Here is a 26,450-nt window from a genome sequence, read left to right on the forward strand (position 1 = left end):
AACACAGGATCTCACCAGTGATTGACCAGTCCCAAACTGTAGAGTGTTTGCAAAGAGGAACATGTCAATATGGGTCTGTCATATGCCTTGTGTTTTCCTCTCAGACTCAGAAGACCCTGGCCCACTTTTCAGTGTCCCAGAGCAAGGTGTGCCAACAGTTTGGCAAAATCATACACTCTGAAGCAGGCCTATGTGTCCTCTCCTTGTGTGTTACGCTGTCAGCACTCCCCACACTAGGCATGGCTGCTGGCCTAACTCCAGGCTGCTGGCATTCTTTTCAGATTTCACTGAACTGCTTTCTGCTTGGGAGGTGGAGGGGTCACTCAAAGGGAATATGTTTGACTTTCTTTATCAGCACAATACCCCGAAATTGGATTTTATGGCCGGATGGTTATGAGTATTTCTCTTCCACAAAGAAGCAGTTTGTCAAGAGCCAGGCACTAGTATCTATTATTTTTCTGTCTTAATTTATAATTTTTAAAATTTATTTATTATTGGGTAGAGACAGAGAGTGGGGAGGGGTGATAGGGAAAGAGACAGAGATACCTGCAGCCTTGCTTCACCACTTGTGAAGCTTTCTCCCTGCAGGTAGAGACCAGGGGCTTGAACCTGGCTGTTGTACACTATAACATGTGCACTCAACCAGATGCACCACCACCTGTCCCCCAGCCCCAGGCACTAGCATCTTTAGACTTGTAGTAGTGAGATACTTTTTAAAAAATATTTTTATGTTTATTTATACCCTTTTGTTGCCCTTATTATTTTATTATTGTAGTTGTTGTTGGATAGGACAGAGAGAAATGGAGAGAGGAGGGGAAGACAGAGAGGGGGAAAGAAAGATAAATACCTGCAGACCTGCTTCACCGCTTGTGAAGCTACTCCTTTGCAGGTGGGGAGCCAGGGGCTAGAACCTTGTGCTTCACGCCATGTGCGCATAACCTGCTGTGCTACAGCCCAACTCCTTTGTGAGATCTTTTGGGCTATTAGACCCCCTTTTTTCCTGCTGTTGCCTCTTAGGAAGGAAATTTCTCCACTTGGGGCTCTGAACTAACAGATGTATACTTGCCAGGAATTTTTCATTGCATCTGCAAAAGAAGTCAGGGCTTTATACTGGTCTCATTCCCATGTCTAAGCAGAGAATCTCTGGTATGGTTCTGGTGGGAGGGAACAGATTCCCCTGATCAAGGGCTGCCGCAGTGATGGACATCAGCTCCTCACAGTCCAGCATCAGCAGTTAGCATGGCCGTGGCTTATGAGGCAGGCAGAGAATGTCTGCTAAATTTCAGGGCATGAGTAGCAAGAGCTAGAGGCAAATGGTATTCATCTTCCCCAAATCACTTTTATTGCCCTGATGGGATGGTTAGTGGAATTTTGCACTGATTATGTATCTTCACTGGCTTTTTTTTTTTTTTCTTATTCCTGCTCAACTTTAAAATAGAAGGAAGCTCCAATTTTTGTTTTTATTTAATAAAAACATCATGGCCTTCAGAATGGTTCTTGACTTCTTCTAGCGTTTGCCCTTCTTCCGTAGCCAGTCAACAGCGTCAGGTTGAAAGCTCTCAGGAGCTGCTTGTTGCTGGCTTTGAAAGTGACTGGGATCCATGTGGATTCAGTTGGCTAGGAAGGATCGTCAGTTTCCCCAATGAATGGGTACTCACGGGATGCACCACGAGAAGGACGATCCAATGCATCCGTTCTTGACTGATGTTATGTATGACTCAGTTGATTTGAACATGAAAACTGAATTTTTTTTTTTTTTACTAAATGTCACTAAATACTATTTGATGAATATTTAACTTTAAATGGGCTTCAGAATCATTTTTGTACTTTTTACTTTGTTGGTTTGCAAAGCAGGTTACATATGGACTTGTTTGACTGTCCAATCAGCCCTGCAATGTCATTGTCACATTACAGATGAAAAAAACTAGGGTCTGGGATAATGCACTATCAACTACAGTTGTAAATAACAGTCTAGATTTAAACCTAGGCTTGTGGGCTCTATAGCTTTTAATAAAACATTATGTTCTTTATTATAAGGAAACACTCAAGTAAAATAGGGTTCCTGAGAGACTTGATTTGTTAATTTGCTTTGAAATAAGTCCTGGGGGGCGGGTAGTAGTGCACCGGGTTAAGCGCACATAGTATGAAGTGCAAGGACTGACACAAGGATCTGGTTTAAGGCCCTGGCTCCCCACTTGCAGAGGACATTGTTTCACAAGCAGTAAAGCAGGTCTGCGGGTGTCTTTCTTTCCCCTTCTCTGCCTATCCAAAAGCAGCAACAGTAATGAAAAAAAGATGGCTACCAGGAACAGTGGATTTGTATTACAACCACCGAGCCCCACTGATAACCCTGCAGGGAGGAAAAAAAGTCCTTTCTTAGGTTTTTTTGTTATTTTTTAAATTTTCACTGGCCCTTTTCTTGTTTGTTGTTGTTTTTAAAATGACAAGCTATATGCTGACATATCTCCTTTGTACCCTAATAGTAAATATAAATGTTTAATGTGGTTCTTTCCTGTACTGCCTGGTGCCCAACATTATAAGAAAATTATTTTAAAATTGTGTGTGTGTGCACGTGCTAGGGATTAAAGCAGGGGCCTCATACATATGAGGCACACACTCTACTAATAAGTAATGCCCTTAGCCAAAATAACTTTTTATTAAGCTAGCACTGCATTATAATATTTTAAAATAATCAGATGAGTCATGCAATTCTGTGTGTGTATACCTGTGTGTATATTTTTGCAAAGGATTCTTGTTGAGTACCAGGTAGTAGGTAACTAGAATGAGATTCTTTAAAATGTATATACACACACATCCTTCTGTTACTTTTCTAGAGTTGAACTTCAGAAAATGAAAATAATCCGACCATTGCCCGAAGTGGGAAAATATACAATGATCTTCCACACTAGAGACAGAGGCAATGAGGTGAATAGAGAACGGTAAGTGTTGGATCCATGTGCTGGTCAGCTACTTACTTAGTCCCTGCTGTAAGGAAGAACTGTGCTGAGTTTAGTCAAATGAACCAGCTTATTTTATTTTATTGTTATTATTATTTTATTATCTTTATTTATTGGCTAGAGACAGAAATTGAAAGGGAATGGGGAGATAGAAAGGAAGAGAAGCAGAGAGACACCTGCAGACCTGTTTCACTGCTTGTGAAGAAATTCCCCTGCTGGTGGGGAGCCGGGGGCTCAAACCAGGATCCTTAAGCTGGTCCTTGTACTTTGCGCCACCTGCGCTTAACCTGCTGCGTTACCGCCCGACTCCCATTTCTCTGCTTTTTAAACATCAAATTTATCCTTTCAATAACCCCTCCCCAGACTCCTTAATGAATTTATGTGCTCTTTATTCATCCTACTCTACTTACATTCTAACTCTGACAATATATTATTTCCTTCTTGCAAACTGTCAGGGAATGAACCGCGTCTCACACTTGTACAATCCTGTTGAGCTGCCTCCCTAGCCCAACTTTTATCTATATAGTTTTAGAGAAGAGAAAAGAAGGGGAGGGAAGGAGAGAATGGAGAGAGGAGAGGGAGGGAGGGAAGGAGGGAGGGAGAGAGAGAGAGAGAAAAGTGGGCTGGAGTAGAGCCATGAAAGCACTTCACCATTCATGAATTTCTCATGTTGTTGTTATACTCCCATTTGTTGCGAGGGATTAAACCCAGTGCCTTGTGTATATGAAGGCATATGCTTAACTTAACTTTGAGACTCTTATGAAAACTTTATATACTCTCTCATGCTTTGCCAATAGACATACTATTTTGGAGGATTCATACACCCCTTGAAACTTTAAAATGGACCTGCATGACACATATCACATTTATTATTTACATTTTCTTTATTTGTTTTACTGAGAGAGATACAGAAAGAGAGAAAGCATAGATAGATAGATACAAACACACATACATCCTTACGTACATACCAGAAACAAAGCTCAGCTTTGGCTTATGGTAGTGCCGGGAATTGAACCTAGGACCTTGGGGCCTTAGCCATGAAAGCCTTTTGCATAACCAATATGCTGCCTTACCTAGTCTATATAAATATTTCTTGCATACCCTCTATTCAGTGGAGTCAGGTTTTGCTTGTGCAGTGACTGTTCATCATTAGTCTCCAGTGCCTTGCCTGAGGTCTGACATACAAATATGTGCCAATTCCTGGCATCCAATATGTAAGATAAGTAATAATAACTGTTTTTGTAGTAGGAAACCCAACAAGTACAATAATTCATGCCTTCTTTTCCTAGACTTTGTGGCAAGGCAAAAATGCAGTGCAAATAATGTTAAATTATTGTCATATTCACACTTTTTCTGTTTTATCTTTAGGATGAAGCTTTTACACCAGGTGTCACGAGTATGGAGGACAGATGGGCTTACTAGCTGTATTTATAAATTACTTTCAGTGGCTTACAATCCTTTATATATCAACATTACAGTAGATTTCTGGTCTGACCCATGATGCTGAATTTTCTGGTGCATTTGGAAGAACTGATTCTTAGATTGCAATAATTTTGGTGCAGATACTTCTCATAGTAGCCCACATTAAAAACTTGTTGGAGCTAATTACTGAGCTGCATTTTTCCTTTTTTTTGTATTTTCTTAACAGATTTCCTAATGGTACAGAATGTAAAATCATTGTAGCAAGACAGCCTTTTTTTTAGTTGTTTTGATCATGAGAATTAAATACTGTATTGTTGATTCTTGAGCTAGGTATAAAGGAAGTACTCAAAGGATATAATGAAGGCGATATGGGAACACAGATGGAAAACAACTTATTTAAGTTTGAAGTTTAGTATTATGGGGGAAAAGGCCAAGCAAAGTAAATAAAATTGCTGATTGTCCCAGAAGACTAGAATTGTCATCCAAGGTAGAAAGGTATGAAGATATCTGTGTTACTCATCTATCCTGCACCAACCCCTGTGAAGAAGTGGAGCCCAGGTGAGAAGAAGGCCACAGGAGAGGTCTGAAAGGAGACATCACAAGTTGCAGTGAACTTGAGAATGAAGAAATGGAGATAGAAGGACAAGGTCCAATGGAGAAGTGGCCATGGGTCTCCTGCTGCTGCTGCTCTGTAGTGGGTTGCCACCTTCCAGGACTAATCCCGCAGGGAACAGATTATCTACTGATTTTTTAAAAGCAATTTTTATAAAATGATTTTTGTATGTATAGGTTATGAATGAGCAGTTTACAAATGGCACATTAATAATACATCAGAAATACCTCTGTAGTAAAAGATGAACAAGCTTTTGGTGCTCTGTCTTGTTTGTTTGCTTTCTTGCTTGCGTGTTTTTATAATATTTGGGGCTTAGAGGTGTATCCATTTCATCCATTATCCTAAACAGTTTAAAAGCAAGTGAATAAGACTGAACTCTTCACTATCATTTTCATTATCTATTCCTCTTTCCTTTTTTTTAAAAAAATATTTATTTATTCCCTTTTTTGCCCTTGTTGTTTTGTTGTTGTTGGACAGGACAAAGAGAAATGGAGAGAGATGGGGAAGACAGAGAGGGGGAGAGAAAGATAGACACCTGCAGACCTGCTTTACCACCTGTGAAGCGACTCCCTTGCAGGTGGGGAGCTGGGGGCTCGAATCGGGATCCTTATGCCGGTCCTTGCGCTTTGTGCCACATGCACTTAACCCACTGTGCCACCGCCCAACTCCCCAAAAATTCTATTCCTCTTTCCTGTGCATCCTGTGTTCAGTTCTGAGTTCATAGTAGGTGTCATGACTTCATTTCTTGTATCACACCTTGTTTTAGTGCTTTTTGTCTTCTTGTGTTTTCCCCTTCTGTACATCAATAATGGATGTAACCGAGTCTGGTCCTTCATGGTATGTGGAGGGTTGGGGCTCATACCATAGGGCTTGAGAAGTCTTAGATTTGGAAAGGAATTTGGGCCATGGAGATGACTCAAGCAGTTGCTACATTTGGAAGAGAAACCACAAGTACTTCCTAGCTTTTTAAGGAGAGAGGGCAGTTATGTTGAGGGATAATATAAGGAAGGTTATAGGAGATGAATTCTGAATTAGAAGGTAAATGAGTATTTTGATTGCACATGTGAATGGACACATACACAATGCCCTATATGTGCTCTTTTGTCTTCCCTTCCCTCCCTTCCTGCCCCCTCTTCATGCCCCCTCTATTCCCTCCCCCTCCCCCCTCTGTTCCCTCCCCTCCCCCCTCTATTCCCTCCCCTCCCCCCTCTATTCCCTCCCCCTCCCCCCTCTAATCCCTCCCCCCTCTATTCCCTCCCCCCTCCCCCCCTCCTCCTCCTCTCCTCTCCTCTCCTCTCCTCTGCTCTCCTCTCCTTTTCTTTTTGCCACCAGAACTTCCCTGAGGCTTCACACCTACATGATTATTTACTTATTTTTTAAAAAATAGTTATTCCCTTTTGTTGCCCTTGTTTTATTGTTGTAGTTATTATTGTTGTTATTGATGTCGTTGTTGGATAGGACAGAGAGAAATGGAGAGAGGAGGGAAGACAGAGGGGGAGAGAAAGACACCTGCAGACCTGCTTCACTGTGAAGGGACTCCCCTGCAGGTGGGGAACCGGGGGCTCGAACTGGGATCCTTATGCTGGTCCTTGCACTTTGCACCATGTGCGCTTAACCCGCTGTGCTACCACCCAGCTCCAGACACCTACATGATTCTACATTTCCTGACAGGCCCATTCTTTTTCTTTTTCCAGATAGAGGGCGGGAGACAGGAAAAGAGAAAGGAGAGATCCCATAACTATTCCACTGCTAGTGAACCTTTTCCTTTTTCTTGGTACTCCCCTGTGGTGGCAGGGCCTCAAACCTAGGTCCTTGTGCATGGTTAAGTAGGTCTCCTACTGGGTGCGCTGCCTCTTGGCTCCTATGATGTACTGTTTTGCATTGTGCTTTAGTGTCTCTTAGTCCATCACTTTTTAAAAAATATTTATTTATTCCCTTTTGTTGCCCTTGTTGTTTTATTGTTGTAGTTATTGTTGTTGGATAGGACAGAGAGAAATGGAGCAACGAGGGGAAGGCAGAGAGGGGGAGAGAAAGACAGACACCTGCAGACCTGCTTCATCACCTGTGAAGGCACTCCCCTGCAGGTGGGGATCCTGGGGCTCCAACTAGGATCCTTATGCTGGTCCTTGCGCTTTGCACCAAGTGCGTTTAACCAGCTGCGCCACCACTCGACCCCCAGTCCATCACTGTTTTATACTTGAATTGCTAAACTTAAAAATGAGTGATTGCCAGCCTCTAAGAGTAAATAATATCCTTCCCCACTGGAGAGAAGGAGAATAAGAGGCCTGGGGTTCTCTAGAAAGAGCAGTTACCACTCCAGTGGTTAAGGGTAATTTTAAAGGAAAATATATTTAGTAGGTATACCAGTTTACCTCAGGATGGTTTAATTTACCTTGAACTCAGGGACAAGAAAAGGCTATGTTTTTGTTTTAAGAAATTATGTTTTTTCATATTTCTCTCCTTAGGTGGTATCTGTGGCTAGATCACTCTGTACACTCCTGACATTATACCCCCCCTTTTTTTTTTTCTTATTTTCACTTTGAAAAATCTTTATAATTCTTTTCTAGTTTCCTTAATTATGATCCCATATGACTGAATATATACTTGCCAACAATCAATGCCCAGGGCTTCCCAGTTTAGAGACTGGGGAGTTGGGAGGATTTTGGTATGTGCAAGAAATTGAAGGGTCTCATGTTTGAAAATTTAATTTGTCATTCAATGGGAAAAAATACAACTGCTACCATGTGGAAACTCCCTGGGTGTTTTCAGCTATTAACAAAGCATATGCGTGTTTTTTTTTTTTTTTTTAGAATGTTGGGAAACCATTATACTATACCTGTTGTTCTTCTCCACATACTCTTTCAACCAAGATAATGTATGTCACTGAAGTGACTCATTATGAAACTTCTTGAGATGGAAGGTAATTGTTTTATGTTTTTCATTTCTCCACTGTGCTACTTCACCCATGATGGGCGTCAGAGCTAGTGACAAGCAGGGGGCATGTGGCTGCCTGCATTGCTCCCACTCTCCACATACCTTTCTCAGAACAGGGCAGGGCAGTTGAGTTTCAAAGGGGAAGAGCTTCCCCGTTCCTGTCTTATGTGTCTTTTATTATCAGTTGCCACAAGCAGACCACAGTATTAGTATTTTGCTTTTATCACAAGGGCCCTCACTGCTCCAGGGTAACTTTTTCAGATATAAAGACAGAGACAGAGGGGTAGAAAGAAAGACACCATCACATCAAAGCTTTCTTCAGTGAGATGGGGGCTGGGCTTGAACTTGAGGTGTGCCCATGACAAAGCAGGTGTACTATCTGGGTGAGTTATCACAAAGGCTACACTCTGAATACTATAGACCTACTTGCCATACTGTAAGGACTACATGGGCATAATCTTATTGGACATTGCTAATACTTTACATGGAGAATTTGATATTTGTGTGTTTTCCTAACTCCCATAATTAGCACTTTAAAGTTTATGATTATCTTAATTTTTATGTTTAGAGACAGAGAATGAAAGAAATTATAGCACCAAAGCTTCCTTCAGTGCCATGGGGGCCAGGCTTGAACCCGGCTTATCCACATGGCAAAGCAAATAGTCTAAGTGACAATTTTGTCAGCCCTACAGTTTACAATTCTTTATCAATCCTGTTGGCTTTTGAGATAAGCTGGGTAGATGAACTGGAAGGTCAGAACAGGTGTGGCTGCCAGTCATCCTGTAGCTGGTAGACTGCAGAGTCAGGGGATAAGCTTATGTCTTCTGACTTCAAGACCACTGCACCACAGTGTCTTCATCTGAGCTCTCTCATTCTTGAGATATTTTCCTGAATATTACTGCGCTAGTGCCTAAAGAGGTGTGGCATCTTCTGGGCCCTGAGACATATACTCCATTTTCATCTTCTGAACTTTTTCCAAATGTCCTTCCTGGTTTTCCTCTCCTTTACCCCCTCATTTCCACTCAGGTTTCCTGGATGCCCCTAAATATCATGAAAATGGACTTCTGGGAGAGAGAAAAGTTTTATTCTGCACTCAAAACCACTTTCCTGAAGCCATTCATACATAAACATGTATGTAGATATATATATGTATATGTATACATTGATGTGTCTCATTAGATGAAGCACATTTAGGTACATTTCACAAGTTTTCTTCTTCTCCTCTCCTTCCCTTGTTGATAACCACATTCCAATTTTTTTCATGTTTATTTCTTTGTACCTTAGCCGTTTAAATTATTACCACCTTTGCTGGCTTCAAGTGTATGTATTGTCTTCTTTCTACCTGCTGAGAGAGCCCGATATTCACAAAGGAGTGCCTGAGAGATTCCACTCCAAAGAACATGTCTGCATAGGCAAATCTTCCATTGTCCATTGACAACTCTTGAAGCTGAAAACTCAAATAAAATTGATAACTCTCTATTTCTCTCTCATTAATATTTCGGCCTTGAAAGATCAATTGTTAAAAAGTGGGGGTTGACAATAAGTAAATATTTGCTCCATATTAGTCAATTACCATGTTTTAAACTTTGTTAACATTCCAGGAACTTTTGCGTTAAGTACTGTGTGCACTTTTACTTTTAGTACTATGTGCACCACTCACCTGACCAGGAACTCTCTATGTACAGCAAAGAGAAAACAGGTTAAATATATATATCCAGCTGGTAAGATTATTATGAGACAATAATTGAATCCAAGTACCTCTTGACTATGATGTCTTTCAATTTAATTTTCTTTTTAAGTTTTTAAATTTATTATTGGATAAAGACAGAAACTGAGAGGGAAGGGGGAGAATGAAAGGGAGAGAGACACATGCAGCACTGCTTCACCACTCATGAGGCTTTCTCCCTGCAGGTGAGAGACCTGCAGGTGCTAAACCAAATGCACCACCACCTGGGTCCTTATGAAGTCTTCTTCAAATATCCTTCAACAAAGTACTCCCAGAAATACATTGACAGATTAATGAGTTGGAATTGTGATTCACTGCCACACTAGAGGCAACCATGGAATTTCTCAGTAAAAAAGAGGCTAGAAAGAACATATCCCAAAATTTATGTTTGGGTTGGGTTTTATTGAGGGAGAATCTATCCCTTCAGGGAATGCTCTACACTGGATACTGTGAGAAAATTGGCACAGTTCTATGATTTTACCCACATCTACTACCCATAGGGAGAATGCTTAATTGGTCAAGGTGTGACAGTCACTCATGTTGGCTAAGGAAGGGTGTGTTTTCTTATTTTGTGGGTGGCTCATTGACCTTAGTGTTGTTTGTTCTTAGAGGGAATTGTGAACTGGTTCTGCTCTGCCTTATTTTGTCATGATCTCTGAGTGACCTCATCAGCAGATGCTCTTTGAGATTCGTTATGTCTAGTAGGAGAATACTATGACCTCACTGCCAGTCTGATTACAGAAAATAAGGGCTTCTATTTTAATCTTTTTACAATGGTAACTAAAACACAGGCTACTAGAATGTAAGGCATGAGAGCACAAATTCTTTTTAGTTCTAAGATTTGGTTATTTTTCTCTTTTAAAGATATGTATATGTGCAAGAGTATATGTAAGAAGCTGGTTAGGACAGACTTGATTGGAAAAGGGTTTGGGAGCTATGTCTCAGCATATACTGCCTTTTTTTTTTTCTTCTTCCAGAGTGATTCTTGATTTCATTAAAGATGGTCACTCAAGCTTGTGACCATTTTTAATATCACACACAAAATGCAACTCAGTAGTTTACAGCTTCACCCAGATTTCTTCTAGTCACTGTCAAAGGGTGAGGCAAGGCAAGCAGAGAAGAGAAAACAAGGGAGATACTATAGAAAGAAGGATAAATTAATTAGTCCATAGAAATTAGAAGTCAATGTAATTTCCAGTTCCTCAGCTCCACTCCAGCTTGTCAAAGCTAGATTGATTGAGAGTTGAGAGAAAACTAGATTTTCAAGTGTACATAACTGTATTATCTCTTCTTTATGGGTAGACAGAGAGAGGGTACCTGGTCTTCTGTTTAGAATAGGAACAGTTCCTATTTATTTAAGCTGATACAGGAAACAACAACAACAACAATAACGCTATAAGGCTACCAAATATGAATAGCAGATTTTCTAATGTTCAGTTTAAATGGCCTGCCAGGGGCTTCAGTAATCTGGGAAAAGTGTGTTTAACAACCTCACTGGTGTTATAATCAAGTAAAACCTACTCCAGCTTAGTTGGGCACATGTTTGCTATTAATTAGTAATTGTTGTTTCCTCACCTCATAATCAGGCTGCCTGCCTATTGTAGAATTGGTAAATTTTCCAAGCTGATTTTACCTTGGGTGTGTTGAGAGCTCACCAGTCTTTTTTTTTTTTTTTTTCCTGAGCCATCAAGACTGGCGGTGACTTTGGCGATGCCAGACTTGGTCCTCATCTCAACTCAAGGCTTTTGGGATGGAAACAGGGACTGGGAAAGAGCAGAAGTCGCCCTGAGGTTAAACTAAAGAGTCTGAGAGCAGGAGTCCTGAATGGAGAGACTGGGAGAATCCTCAGGTATGAGTCTGTCTCAGCTGTTAGCTGTAGCCTCCCTGAGTATTGGGGGCCTGGGTGGATACCTGGCTTCTGGGCCCCATTTGGTTTTGGACACCTAGAGTCTGGTCACTTCTGTAGTAGGACTTTTATAAAGGATGAAGCTGAAGCTGTAGTGGGAAGTTGACAGGAGAGGAGGTAGAGCAGTTGCTGTTACTTCCTGATAGAGATGTAAGTGATACAATATAAGAAGCAGTAGGTGGGGAGTTAGGCGGTAGCACAGCGGGTTAAGCACATATGGCGCAAAGTGCAAGGACTGGCGGAAGGATCCTGTTTTGAGCCCCTGGCTCCCCACCTGCAAGGGAGTCACTTCACGAGTGGTGAAGCAGGTCTGCAGGTGTCTGTCTTTCTCTCCCCCTCTCTGTCTTCCTCTCCTCTCTCCATTTCTCTCTGTCCTATCCAACAACAACGACATCAACAACAATAATAACTACAGTGATAAAACAACAAGGGTAACAAAAGGGAATAAATAAATAATTTTTTTTTTTAGTGCCGAATCTGATTGGTGACTTCTTTTTTGGAAGAAATTTTTTTAAAATATTTATTTTTATTTATTTATTCCCTTTTGTTGCCCTTGTTGATTTATTGTTGTAGTTATTATTGTTGTCATTGTTGTTGGATAGGACAGAGAGAAATGGAGAGGGGAGGGGGAAGACAGAGAGAGGGAGAGAAAGATAGACACCTGCAGACCTGTTTCACTGCTTGTGAAGCAACACCCCTGCAGGTGGGGAGCCAGGGCTTGAACCAGGTAAATAAATATTTAAAAAAAGAAGAAGCAGGTAGGCTGTCTTGTCCTACCACAGCTCTTGTGTTGCTCTGTACTGGATTCTACCAACTAGATGAATGTCTTTTGATTGAATAATCTGTAGGGGGTCACTTCTGATGAGGTCACTCAGAGATCATGACAATAACCTTTTAGATGTTTTTTTTTTTTTCCTGTATCAGCTTAAATAAATAGGAACTGTTCCTAGTCTAAAGAGAAGATCAGGTACCCTCTGCCTACCCATAAAGAAAAGAATAAATAATATAGTTATGTGCACTTGAAAATCTAGTCTTCTCTAAACCCCAAACCATTCTGACATGTAGAATAGCCTACATGGATAATGCCCTGCTTTGCCATGTTGCAACCTAAATTTGAGCCTGACCCCCAGAGTATTGGAGGAAGCTGTAGTGTTTTCCCCTCTCTCCCTGTCTCTGTCCTCTTTCTGTCTGAAAAAAGTCATTTTGGAGTAGTGAAGATTAATCAATGACAAATAATAATAGTAATAATAATAATAATTTTATTTGTAGAGTGGGGACTAGTTGGCATTAATTTGTGAAATAACTTTTCCTCAACCTAGACAATGTCAAATCACAAGGAAGATGGGATTTTGTAGGGAGAGAGAAGTTTGGAACACAGCACTGAGGGGGAAAAGCAGAGTTGACTGTGGGACAGCATTTGCTTAGGCAGAGAGAGAGAGAGAGAGAGAGCCAATAAGAGGGTATCTGGAAACCTATTTAATAGTGGAAGAGAAAGGCACTAGAAAATGAGAGATTATGGAAGAGGGATGTGATAGAGGCATTTCATTCATTAATAAGACAGAAATGAGAGAGAGAGAGAGAGAGAAAAGCACTTCAAGCCCTGGAGAGACAGAGTGAGTTGGGGAGGAGTAAGCTGGTTGTATGCCTTGACCACCATTTCTTGGGAGTCAGGAATCCAGGCTGCTGCCCAGCTTTTCCACCAGGTGTACTGCAGAGGTTCGCCCCCTCTTCTCTTTTGTCTCTTCACAGTCTGAAGACCTGACCTAACCTGGTAAAGGAAGGAACTTAGGGGTGTGAGATGGGGCCAGGACCCCGAGATAACAGGTACTCTTTCTTTATAAGAGACATAGTTTGGTGGCCGGAGACAGATTGTTCCACTGATTCCTAGCACAAGAGTGAAAGGGTTTGAGGAGCTGTAACTCCATTCCCTTCTCCCTCTTCAGGGTTAAGTGAAGTAGGAACAAAAATCAAAGGGGAATATCGAAGTGCCACCCAGCAGGTTTACTCAGCAGCTGGCAGAGATCACACCCTATTGCACAATCCCATGAGTCCAATAGATTCTTCTGTAGAAAAACTTATTTTGTTAAATTCATATATGACCTTTCATAACATTGGTAGAGATCAAAGAAAGTGAACATTGAAAAATTCTTTATTTATAAGATTAGACACACAAATGTTGAGTTTTACGAGCCTCTTTCAGGACCACAGATGGAAACAGTTCAGAAGAAGAATATTTTGATAGTAAATGAAAGTCTCTATAAATCACCCATCTATCACCATCATAGAATAAAAGGAAAAAGATAAATGTCTTTCAGCAACCTTTTCCTCAGATTTCTTAGACATTGATAAATGAAATGAGGGTCTTTGAAGACTATTGTTTAGAAAATACTAAAAGATACTACATACAGATTTGACTTGCTGTGATAAAACAGGTTCTCTTGAATGTTTTTATACCCCCACTTTAAAAATAAGGGACAGGGACTGTTATCACCAACTTTTCAAGTCCACCTTCTCTTACAGCTTATAAAAATGTTTCAGGATTCTAGACCAGGATGAGAATTTGGAATCTGAGAGCCTAGAAGGACTCCATACTGACATGGCAATCTGAGTAAAAATGCACTTGTTCCTGTGAAACACAGATGTGAAGAGTAGTCGAGTGGTCAGCACCAGATCCCGAGTCACTGGGGGAGGTGTCGTGGTAGTGATACTGTGTTCTTAATATTCAATTCTGCTCCAGTAGAACATGGTACCCAGGAGAACCCAAAACTAGAATGCAAAGGGGGTGGGGTGGGATGGGGGAAACAATGAATTAAAAAGAAATTGTTTTAAAAACATAACATACTTGGGGAGTGGGAAATGACAGGTTAGGTGACACGATTTTTGTTTGTTTTTTCATCACCAGGGCTTGATAGCTCTGTAGCAATATTTCCCCCCCTTCCTCCCTTCTTTCCTTCCTTCCTTCCTTTTTTTTTTTTTTTGAGAGAGAGAGAGAGAGAGAGAGAGACCATGCTACTGAAGTTTCCTCCAGTGTACTGGGGACTAGACTTGAGGCAGAGTTGCCTAAATGGCAAAGTAAGTGTGATATTCCAGTGAGTTATCTTAGCAGCTGACACTGGACTTGAAAAATTAATCTTCCATCTGGAAATATCATGGAAACAGAGAAGATAATGGAGCCCATACTCAGAGGCTAATTCTCCATTCCCTTCTTTCTTGTCCCCAGTATGTTTGGGACTTAATTCCAGTCTTCTAGAATTGCCCTATTCACATCTGTGCTAAACTTGCTCCCTAGGGAAATTATTTTTACTTCCCAGTACGGTTAATTATCCTTTAGTGAATTCCTATTTCCAGTTTAACACACTTTGGGTAATAAATAGCTTGTTTTGGTATTAAACCTCTCTCCCAGGGGGATTCCTTCTTTCCCCATAATATTTCTGCTGGATTGCTTGCCCCTGAAGAATGCCAAAGAATTCAAGATACTCGACTCAGGGAAAGAGCTAGAATATCTGATCTCCATTACAGGTCTAGCTTGCACTTCCCTCATCTGTAAGATAATGGTCATTGCATCTTCTTCATCTACCAAAGAGTTAGGATGCATAAGATAATAAATGATAACTTTCGGATTACTTACTATGCACCAAGTACTACTGAAAGTGCCACACATACAACTCAATTTATTATTAATTTTAAATGCTAGTTAATCAGTTTTTGAGAGAGATATCAGGAGACTTATCTGGCATATCCAATAGCCATATGCAAATATCCATAGCCAAAGTGGGATCTCAGGCAGATAGGTCCTGAATTCTACTGGTGAGCTATCTCCCTGGTTGATATACTTCAACTTAGAGCTTCCAAAGCCTTATGAAGAGACTGAGACCTAGACAAAATAAGTTAACTACCCAAAAGCCATAAGGCGGGGCAGGTGGTAGCACAGTGGGTTAAACACACATGTAAAGGGTAAGGACTGGTGTAAAGATCCTGTTTCCAGCCCCTGGATCCCCACCTGCAGGAGGGGTCGCTTCACAAGCAGTGAAGCAGGTCTGTAGGTGTCTATCTTTCTCCTTCTCTGTCTTCCCCTCCTCTCTCTATTTCTCTATTTGTCCTATCCAACAATAATGACAGCAACAACTACAATGATAATAACAACAACAATAATAAACAACAAGGGCAACAAAAGGGAAAAAATAGCCTCCGGGGACAGTGGATTCACCAAATCTCAACAATAACCCTGGAGGCAAAACCAAACCAAACAAAGAGAAAAAGGCCATAAGCTTGGTGAAGCTGGGATTCAGATCTAAACTATGCGCTTTGGAGCTTGTCTGGTTAGTCACTATGAGTAAGTAGCAGTGAACTGGATATGTCTAGAATGCTTCTTATGTACAGTTCTTAAGAATCCTGATGGATTTCTCTTTTCCTATAAGATGGGGGACTGGCTACTTACATAGCTACTATTCCACTGTAGGGGACTGACTGTGAAAGTATGGGACATGACAACCTGCCCACAGCAGCCCGCCACTACCTTTAGTTCCCCCTCTCTCTTGAATTTCAAGGGAATCCAGAGTCTACTTCTAAACATCTGAAAGTCTTAAATGTCTTAGCTGATCTGACATTTAAAGATCTTCAGATGCCTTTAAATTTCATCCTATAGTTCCTGTTAATGTGACATGAATAGGAGCTTTGCTGTTATCTTTTATTAATTCAACAAGTTATTAGGCACTATGTACTTCTATTGGCACTGAGGAGACACAAAGGAGAGTTGGTTCCAGGCTTTTGATAGAGACAAACATACTGCAGAGAAGTGACTATGATGGAAGGCAGCACAGGTTGTCATGGGGGACCCTAAGAGAGTGGATTAATGGACAGATGGCTTTTCCAAGTAGTCACTTTACTAACCCTTCTTCACTCAGTTTTTCACCCCCAATCTAATCCAATATTTCTTTCTTCTTTCATCTTTCCTTTCTCTTTCTTTGTTCCTTTCTTCCTTCCTCTCTTTCTTTCTTTCTTTTTATCACCACCAGGGTTACTGCTGAGGCTCAGTCCCTGTATGATGAATTCACTACTCTCTGTAGCTTTTTCGTTTTCTTTCTTTCTTTCTTTCTTTCTTTCTTTCTTTCTTTCTTTTTCTTTCTTTCTTTCTTTTTGACAGCATGAGAGACAGAGAGTGGGAGGAAGAGAGAGAGAAAGGAAGAGCGGGAGAGATACCTGCAGGACTGCTCCACTACTTGTGAAGCTCTCCCCCGACCAGGTGGAGATTAGGGACTTGAGCCCAGGTCCTTGTGCATGGTAATGTATGCAGTCTACTGCATGACCTACCTCCCTGCCCCAACCCACCATTTCCTAAAATGTGGTTGGTATGTAAAACACCTGAGGGACTCACTTTGGAGTCTAAGATGTCAACACTTTTTGCATAGTAATATTGAGATTTTATTTGCCCTTCAACTGTTTTAATAAAACAGTCAATGAAAAGTAATTATGATTATAAAAACAATAATTATTGTTTCACAGCTAATGAACTTGAGCTTCAGGGATGGTTACTGGCAACACTAGTTCAAAAGTTGACAAGATAGCTCATCTGGGAGGCTACCTGCTTTGCTATGAATGTGACATGCTAAGTATCAAATATAAAAAAAAGAATAATTTGTATTCCTTGTGGACAAACTAGACCTGTGAACAAATAATTATCGTATACAAGTTCAAGGTACTAACTATTAACAGAGGTAATAAACTCTGGACAGTGCAGTGTGGTTATATCTACCATTCTCAAGGTTCACCCTTGCAACCATCCTCTCAGAAGTAAAACATCCTGGAAAATACTCACAGTCCAACAGAGAATGGCAAATCCAAACCAGGCAACACCCCAGGCATGTCGGTCCATTGGTCCAGAGATCAAATCATAGCAGCCCTGGCAGAGTGGGTGATTGTATACCAAAGGGAGAGAAGCCAGAAAAAGAGATGTGAGGCAGGTGGGAAAGCAGATTGCTGTTGGAATCAATGCAACCCCACACTTCAATTTAACACAATAGGTTATTTCCATTTCTTTGCTGAGGGATTAAAAGTTATTGTCTGAATGAAAATTCTGATTACTGGGCGGAGGGTAGATAGCATAATGGTTATGCAAAGAGACTTTCATGCCTGAGGCTCCAAAGTCCCTAGTTCAATCCCCCGCACCACTATAAGCCAGAGCTGAACAGTGCTCTGGTTAAAAAATAAAGAAAAAATAAATAAAGAAAAAGAAAAGAAAAGAAAATTCTGATTACTGTATATCATATTTGTGTCTTTATCACTCAGTCTGACTAACAGAGTAATTAAGTAATTAATTTACTTCTTTACTCATTTGTTTTTCATCACTGGGGCTTCACCATTCTGGGATACTTTTTCAGCTAGAGAGATAGAAAGTGAAAGAGGAAGACACCACAGCACAGAAACTTCTTTTTGGGAGTTGAGCGGTGGCAGCGGGTTAAGCGCACGTGGCGCGAAGCGTAAGGACCAGCGTCAGGATCCTGGTTCGAGCCTCTGGTTCCCCACCTGCAGGGGAGTCACTTCACAGGCGGTCAAGCAGGTCTGCAGGTGTCTGTCTTTCTTTCCCCCTATCTGTCTCCCCTCCTCTCTCCATTTCTTTCTGTCCTATCCAATGACAACAACAACAACAACAACAACAACAACAATAATAATAACCACAACAATGATAAAACAACAAGGGCAACAAAAGGGGAAAAAATGGTCTCCAGGAGCAGTGGATTCATGGTGCAGGCACCTAGCCCTGGCAGTAACCCTGGAGGCAAAAAAAAAAAAGAAACTTCCTTCTGGGAACTGGGTTGTGGCATACTTGATTGAGTGCATGTCACAATGCTCAAGGACGTGGGTTCAAGCCACCCATTCCCACCTGAGAGGGTAAGTGCTGCAAGTGGTGAAGCAGTGCTTCAAGACACTCTCTCTCTCTCCCTTACCATCTCTATGCCTGTCTCTATCCAATAAATAAACAAATATATAAATAACATACTTAAAAAAGCTTCCTCCTTTATGATGTGAGCCGGTTTGAACCTGAGTCACATGCATTGGCAAAGCAAGTGTTCTATCTAGGTTAGCTATTTTTTACTGACCCAGATCCGTGTTTTAGCACAACTTTTTCTTCATGTTAAATACATGATCAATGTAATAACAAAGTAATAAAGTAGCGATACAGTGGTCTGGGAGGTGGTGCAATGGATGAAGTGTTGGACTCTTAAGCATGAGGTCTTGAGTTCGATCCCCGGTGGTACATATACCAGAGTGATGGCTGGTTCTTTCTCACTCTCCTCCTATCCCTCTCATAAATGAATGAATGAATGAATGAAGTAATAATACAATCTGTATTTTTTGCTCTCCCAAAGATTTCATTGGTGAGTTTCTTGAGGGCAGGGCTATTTTGCTTGATTGATCTTAAATAGAAGGATTTTTTTTTTATCACTAAAGAAACTCCTACATCATGCATTCTAAATTCTTGTTTGACATCATATTTTTATAGGATTCCAGTGAGATCTTGAAGAGACCCAGTGTGTATATAAAGGAGTGATATATCTTTTATTCATGAGATTATTCATTCATGCATGCGATATAACCCAGTACGTTTTCATTCCTGGTTCATTTTGTTCTAATCACTGTGAAACATGCTGGAGTGATACACAGTGTAAGTCTAGACCTGCTATCTGAGTGACCTCTACTAAGCCCTGGGAACCACAGACATTTCCTAGGAAATGCAATAAACAGGCTGGTGCATGAGCTACTGAGGTCACAGGGAAAGGACCATGAAGTTTAGGCCCTGCCTAGTGTCTTTAGGTAGTCCCTTGATGCTCTGTCCTTGTTGACTTTTGTCAGGTCCCTTATTAATCTGTTAAAATGCTCTGACTTTGCTATGCCTTTATTTCTCCTTATTGATACTTCTCCTTCAACATTATAAGTGCCTCTATCTACCTACATACTCAAATGAAACATCTTGCTATTACCCTTAACTTCTTTTCTCTTATCTGAAGTCAAACATTAAAGCAAATCCTTCGGCGCTAAGTTAAGAGTACATCTAAAATCGAAACACATCATTTCCTGCTAGCCTCTTGGTTCATCATGACTTCACTATAATAGCTTCCTAGCTGGTCTTCCTGAGACCAGAGTCCATTGTTGGCACCCTACTAGTCTTCATTAGTTTCATTAGTGCCATAGTGACCTTTGCTAAACAAAAATAAGATTGCTTCACATCTCTGCTAAACAAACAAGCAAACAGTAAAAACAAAACAAAAACAAAACAAAACAGAAAAACCAACCAAACATCAACAACAACAACAACAGAAATGGTTTTCCACCACCCATAGAATGAAATTCTAAGTTCCCACAATGGCCTACAAGGCACTGTGAGATACGACTCTGCCTCTCTCTAGCCTGTTTCTACTATTAGAGTTTGTTTCTTTGTTTCACAGCTAATGAACTTGAGCTTCAGGGATGGTTACTGGCAACACTAGTTCAAAAGTTGACAAGATAGCTCATCTGGGAGGCTACCTGCTTTGCTATGAATGTGACATGCTAAGTATCAAATATAAAAAAAAGAATAATTTGTATTCCTTGTGGACAAATTAGACCTGTGAACAAATAATTATCGTATACAAGTTCAAGGTACTAACTATTAACAGAGATGAAAATATGAGATACTGAGGTAGCCTATTTTGCCTTGTAAAAAAAAGGATTGCTACAGATGAATCAGCAAAATCTATAACCTCAGGGGCAGGGAGAAGATAGCATAGTGGTTATGCAAAGAGACTTTCATGCCTGAGGATCCAAAGTCCCAGGTTCAATCTCCTGCACCACTATAAGCCAGAGATGAGCAGTGCTCTGATAAAAAACAAACAAAAAACTGTAACATCAGAGAAAGCAAGCAAAAATAAAAAAATCTATAGAGAGAACCATGGAGTTGGGAGTTTGGGGAACAAAGGATAATTGACAAAGGGTGAATCCTCTGAGGACTGTGATCTTTTGCAGCAGATCTAAGGCTCAGAAAGTGGCAGGAGGAGCACTAAAGGAGTGGGGCTGATGATCTCTAAGTCCCTATAGGGAAATAAGATCACGTTTTGGTAGAGGGTGAGATATCCCTGGGATGTAGAAATAAATGCTCAGGACAACAACAATCTTGTAAATCAATTCCTCCCTTCATAAAGTGAGTCTAAAGTTGAAAAGGGAATGGGAATGAAAAAGATTTCCTTTTTTTTTTTTTTTGAAGGTTAACAGTGAGGAATGAGATTGTGAAAGTAGGAACATAGGGAGTCTGGGATTGAGAAAGGATTGTTGGGACTCAGGGATTTGATGAGGAGTGATGACAAATGGTTGGTTATGGATTGTGGTTAGTGGTGGTGCAAATGCTCAGATAGGTGAGGCCAAGGAACAGTAAGGGAAGGTACTAGAAGGTTGTCCATCATTACTAGGATGTGATATGTGCTGGAGGAAATTACGTGTTGCTGTGAGATAAACTGATTATGTGAAGGCAAATGTCTTTTCTGTTGCTTTCAAAAAGATGAGTTTGAACATAATTATAATCCAGTCAAGATATGTTTTCATAGGCCAGTTCTAATATTGAAAGCAATTTATTATTCCTGAGAGTGATAATTGCATATTGTGATTAGAAACAATACATTTATTTTTATAGGAGTCAGGATTTAACTGATTAAAAGAACTTCAATTTATATGGTAAATGAGGGTAGTTTTGAACAAATCTGTAAAATAGTTTATGCCATTCTTGTTTTCTTTTCTAGAATAATGCAATCAGTCCTAGTCCACATGCCTTCTTGTGGGGTAGGATGATCAGGTCTGCAAAGTCCCCTCATCTTGATTGTGCAGTTTGCAGTATTTACTCCAAATCCAAGAGCCTGACCCTTTTCAGTTATAAAATGAATGAATACAGGGGCCAGGTGGTGGCATACCTGGTTAAGTGCAAATACTCCAGTGTGCAAGGACCTGGGTTCAAGCCCTTTGTCCCCACAGGGAAAGCTTCACAAGTGGTTAAGCAGGGCTGCAGGTGTCTCTTTGTCTCTTTCTTTCTATATCTCTCTTTCCTATCTCAATTTCTCTCTGTCTCTATCCAATAATAAATAAAAAATTAAATGAATGGACACACACTTAGCATTCCTCAAGACAGTAGCCTGCAAAGTAACGTATAGCACTTCAGAGGCTAATTACAAGAATATGAGTTCTCAATGGGGCTTTCAGGAATTCTTCCTAGTTATTTTTATGCCTATATATAGTTTGGACTCTGGAATAAGACTGCTGGGGAATGAGTTCTCACTCAACTATTTACTAATTTGTGATTTTTGGACTTGAATAAAGTGTGTGTGTGTGTGTGTCCACTGAGTACTACTCAATTCTGATTTATGGTGGTGCTGGGGACTGAACCTGGGACTTTTAGTGCCTCAGGTGTGAACATCTTTTGAATAACCATTATGCTGTCTTCCCTGCCCATTCACTAGCTTCTTTAATTCTCAGTTCTCACATGAGACGATGAAATGAGTTGATGTATGTATGACAATGCCTGGCATTTAGTAAATACTCAAAAATGTTAGTTTTCATAATCATCTTATTGTCACAAGCAGGCTGAAAACACCTTTTTAAAAAGCATATGAACATAAGCTACTTTCTATCTGAATTACCAGGCCAATATTTTATTAAGGCTTTCCCACATTAGCATCAGATAAAGAATGTGAAAATGCATATTTATATAGAATTACGTTTATTTGCCCTGGATGGTATTACCCTAAGCTGTTGCCATTGCTCTGGAATTGGCAACAGATTTTTTTTTTAAAAAAATTATTTATTTATTCCCTTTTGTTGCCCTTGTTGGTTTATAGTTGTAGTTATTATTGTTGTCATTGTTGGATAGGACAGAGAGAAATGGAGAGAGGAGGGGGAAGGTAAAGGGGGAGAGAAAATAGACACCTGCAGACCTGCTTCACCACCTGTGAAGCAACTCCCCTGCAGGTGGGGAGCCGGGGGCTCTAACCTGCATCCTTATGCTGGTCCTTGCGCTTTGCGCCATGTGCGCTTAACCCTCTGTGCTACCCCACCCCAACTCCGAGCAACATATTCTTTTTATCATCTCTTCTAATTTCCATTTTGCAAAAATCAACAGAGAAAATCTTTGTTTACTATAGTTTTTAAGGTACTTACAGTTGGATTTTGCTATTGGAATTCTCATGTTAAATGTGATTTTTTTTTCACGTTTATCTAAAAAAATTTTATTGAGGTCTCCTGGTTTTCCTAAATTTAAATCTTGTATTTTTTAAATTTTTTTATTGGGGGATTAATGTTTTACACTCAACAGTAAATGCAATAGTTTGTAGCATAACATCTCCCAGTTTTCCATGTAACAATACAACCCCCACTGGGACCTCTGTCATCATGCTCTGAGACCTGAACTCTCCCTGCCCCAATTCCAGAGTCTTTTACTTTAGTGCAATACACCAACTCCATTTCAAGTTCTGCTTAGTGTTTTCTCTTCTGATCTAAAGTAAACTTTTCCAGGGCTGGTGAAATAGCTCACTTGGATAATGCTCTGCATATATAATGCACCTGGGTTCAAACCTGGCCCTCTCTGCACTGAAGGAAGCTTTGATGCTGTGTTTGTTTCACTCTCTCCCTGTGCACCTCTCTCTCTCTCAATTTCTTTCAATAATAACAATAACAATAATAATAATACAGAATAAACGTCCCCAGATTAGCTCTAGATTAGCATTTGCCTTTACTAACAAGGGAAAAAATGTAACATGGCAAAAATAAAGAAAATAAATACATAAATAATTGCCTAGACTTCTACCTACAGTTAATCAGCCTTGCTTCATGAAGAGCAGAGATTCTCCCAGCTGTTGTTGGGAGGAGAGAACTCACCTGACTGTGGTAATAACCAGGCACTCCTAGTTTGCAGGCATCCACATTGAGAGGTTCTTTCAGGTTGTTCATAACACAGCATTGACGAGGCCAAGGATAGTCAGCATCAGAATTCTCAACCCGGAAGGCAGATGTATATTTCTGCCAATCTGATGGACCATTAACACCACAGCAGTTGTCCTGTCAACAGATGAGAGACACAATTCTCTCCCATAGTCCTTGCTTGAGACTCAGAGATCGTATGGAAGAAGCCAGGTAAGTGTATCTGTATCATATATAACACTTACTGAAACCCCAAATAAAGCTAAAGCTATTGATGATTTACATTTTAGAGTCTATAAAATACTTTCACACTTGTTACTTTACTAGCCATCAATGAGTTTTATGGTCTTTGACAAGTTAAACCTCTAAACCTCATTTTTCTTAACTGTAACATTGGGATAAATATAGTACCAACCCTGTAGAGATATAAGAACTAAATTAGTTAATAATTTCAGTGTGTTATTATAGGGTCTAATATATATTAAATCCTTAGTTAATGTGAATTATTATAATGTTATTATAAATATAATTAATTATAATTATTATAAATATTATTATAAATACTAACATATTGAGACAACAATCAGAGAGATATTCTCATATTATATATGAACAAATTGAGAGTCAGAAATATTAAAAAATTACCAGTAAATTATGAGTAATTCTTCTTGATTTAATTTTATGTTATTTTAACATTTTCTAGAGCAATTTATAGTGGGAGAAAATAAACTGGAAAAAAAAGCCTGGTAGCAGACAATTATGCCTTCACATAGGAAAGAAAGACTAATTAACACATAACTGAGATTCTTACACTCTGAACAGAACTGAGGGGAGGATAAAACATAATTCATGTCACTTTTCTTCTTTCTTATACACTGAGCTAAAATGTTCTACTGGGAGAAATTAAAGCTATAGGTATCTCTCAACTTTCAGAACAAATATATCCAAACCTGATTACAAATTAAGTATCCAAAAAAGCATGTCATTTTTGCCACTGGATTGTGTAATATATCTAACTAGAGAAAATAATCATGCTGTGTTCTCATCTGAGTACTTGGGGGAAAATTGATAAATTTGATCCAAGCTTATTTCAGATTGATTCTTAAAAGCTATGAGGTGGGTATTTCAAATGTGAATAAAATTTACATTGTCATTTGAAGAGGTTTATTAATCTTGTAATTTCATCTCAAGAGTTTCGTTCTTTCTAGCAGAATAGAAAAAAATTCTCAAGCATTAGACATAAAACCATATTTGAATCCTGACTCTGCCTACATGGGTTGAGATAATTTATTTAGTTACTCTCGAACTAAACTCCTAATGTGTAAAAGAAATATACTATCTATCACATAAAAGTCAAATGAGACATCTATGTTCATGCAGTTGAATTCCATTCTTTCAAAGGGTTGGATAGTAGGGGGTGGATGTTGGTCAAAGAGATAATGTGAATAAATTCTGTGAATTAGTAATGTAAAGTATAGTGATTATAACCAATAATCTGGATCATGTACCTGTCAACTGCTGAGAAAACAGTTAAAATGTTCTCAGTGAAAATTAAGCGGCAAGATGCAGACCTTAACTGATGCTGTAATGGTAATCATTTTGCAATATAGATTGGTATCAAATCAACAGTGAACACTTTGAACTTGCACAGTGTTCTATGCCAGTGTCATCTTACTAAAGCTAGAAGGCACTAAAATAACTCCACAGACTATATTAGAAATGAAGACAGGGGCTGATGAGACAGCTCACCTGGGGGAGTCTTGCTTTGATATGTATGATCCAGGTTCAAACCCTCGATAGGGACGTTTTGTGGCACTGGGTGTGGGGGTGGGTGAGGAGCGGGAAACTTTGGTGCTCCCTCTGTGTCTCTCTCTATTTGAAAAATCAATCTAGAGTGGTGAAATTGTGCATGTAGGAGGCATCCCCACCCCCAATTTTTTTTAAAGGAATGAAGATTGATCTACTATGTACAATAGAACTGGTACACTATAGCAGTATGCCAATAGTTGCCACTATCTAACATAAAAACAAAAAAGAAACATTCTGAAAGGTTTCAGTTTCAATGATGCAACAATGATTAACAAGATTGTAAGATAACAGGGGTACAATTCTATACAGTTCCCACCACCAAAGCTCTGTATCTCATTCCCTCCACTGGAAACTTCCCTATTCTTTATCCCTCTGGGAGTATAGACCAAAGATCTTTATGGGGTGCAGAAAGCGGGAGGTATGACTTCTATTTAATTTTCTTCTCTGCTGGATAATCAGTATTTTTTAGTACCATCTCATTTTCAGAGTGTCCATGTAAAATCAAAGAGCTTTACATGTGCTCAATATCCCCTAAGTTAACATATACTGAATTGGCTGCTTCTATTTTCTCTGAATCCTCTTACTTCCTAGAATCCTCAAGAGTCATTTATCCCTCCCACCTTGAATGGTTCATCAAATCAAATATTAAAGTTAGCATATGTATTATGTCCAATGTATTTATGATCATTTGATCTTTTTAATTTTTTAAAATAATTTTTCATTTATAAAATGGAAACACTGACAAGACCATAGGATAAAAGGGGTACTATTCCACACATTTCCCACCAGCAGAACTCTGTATCCCTTCCCCTCCCCTGATACCTTTCTTTCTTTCTTTCTTTCTTTCTTTCTTTCTTTCTTTCTTTCTTTCTTTCTTTTTTGTCTCCAGGATTATTATGGTTAGGGCTTGGTGCTGGCACTATGAATACACTGTTCCTGGCAACCGTCTTATTTCCATTTTATTGGATAAGGCAAAGAGAAAAGAGAAATTGAGAGGGGTAGGGCAGATAGAGAAGGAGAGAGAAAGATAGACACCTGCAGACCTGCTTCACCACTTGTGAAGTGTCCCCCCTGCAGGTGGGGAGCAGGGGCTTGAACCCAGATCTCTGAGGGGGTCCTTATGCTTAGGACTCTGTGTGCTTAACTGGA

At 39.9% G+C, this 26,450-nt stretch overlaps 2 protein-coding genes across 7 annotated transcripts in view; one reads left to right on the forward strand and one right to left on the reverse strand.

The window, feature by feature from the left end:
* Window positions 1-5,243, forward strand: part of B4GALT4 (beta-1,4-galactosyltransferase 4) — a 101,605-nt gene extending 96,362 nt beyond the window's left edge. For all 3 annotated transcript variants that reach the window (XM_060198316.1, XM_060198315.1, XM_060198314.1), the window contains exons 6-7: window positions 2,835-2,939; window positions 4,326-5,243. In XM_060198316.1, coding sequence (XP_060054299.1) covers window positions 2,835-2,939; window positions 4,326-4,458 — 238 coding nt within the window. In that variant the 3' untranslated portion in view covers window positions 4,459-5,243. The remainder of the gene's footprint in view (window positions 1-2,834; window positions 2,940-4,325) is intronic.
* Window positions 5,244-13,689: 8,446 nt separating this feature from the next.
* The window catches only part of UPK1B (uroplakin 1B), a 36,278-nt gene continuing 23,517 nt past the window's right edge, over window positions 13,690-26,450 (reverse strand). For all 4 annotated transcript variants that reach the window (XM_007532111.3, XM_016192123.2, XM_060198317.1 and 1 more), the window contains 3 exons: window positions 23,451-23,630; window positions 17,374-17,457; window positions 13,690-14,324 (listed from right to left, as the gene is read on the reverse strand). In XM_007532111.3, the coding sequence (XP_007532173.1) occupies window positions 14,274-14,324; window positions 17,374-17,457; window positions 23,451-23,630 (315 nt within the window). In that variant the 3' untranslated portion in view covers window positions 13,690-14,273. The remainder of the gene's footprint in view (window positions 14,325-17,373; window positions 17,458-23,450; window positions 23,631-26,450) is intronic.

This window comes from Erinaceus europaeus, chromosome 9 (genome assembly GCF_950295315.1).
Source record: "Erinaceus europaeus chromosome 9, mEriEur2.1, whole genome shotgun sequence".
Lineage (NCBI taxonomy): Eukaryota > Metazoa > Chordata > Mammalia > Eulipotyphla > Erinaceidae > Erinaceus > Erinaceus europaeus.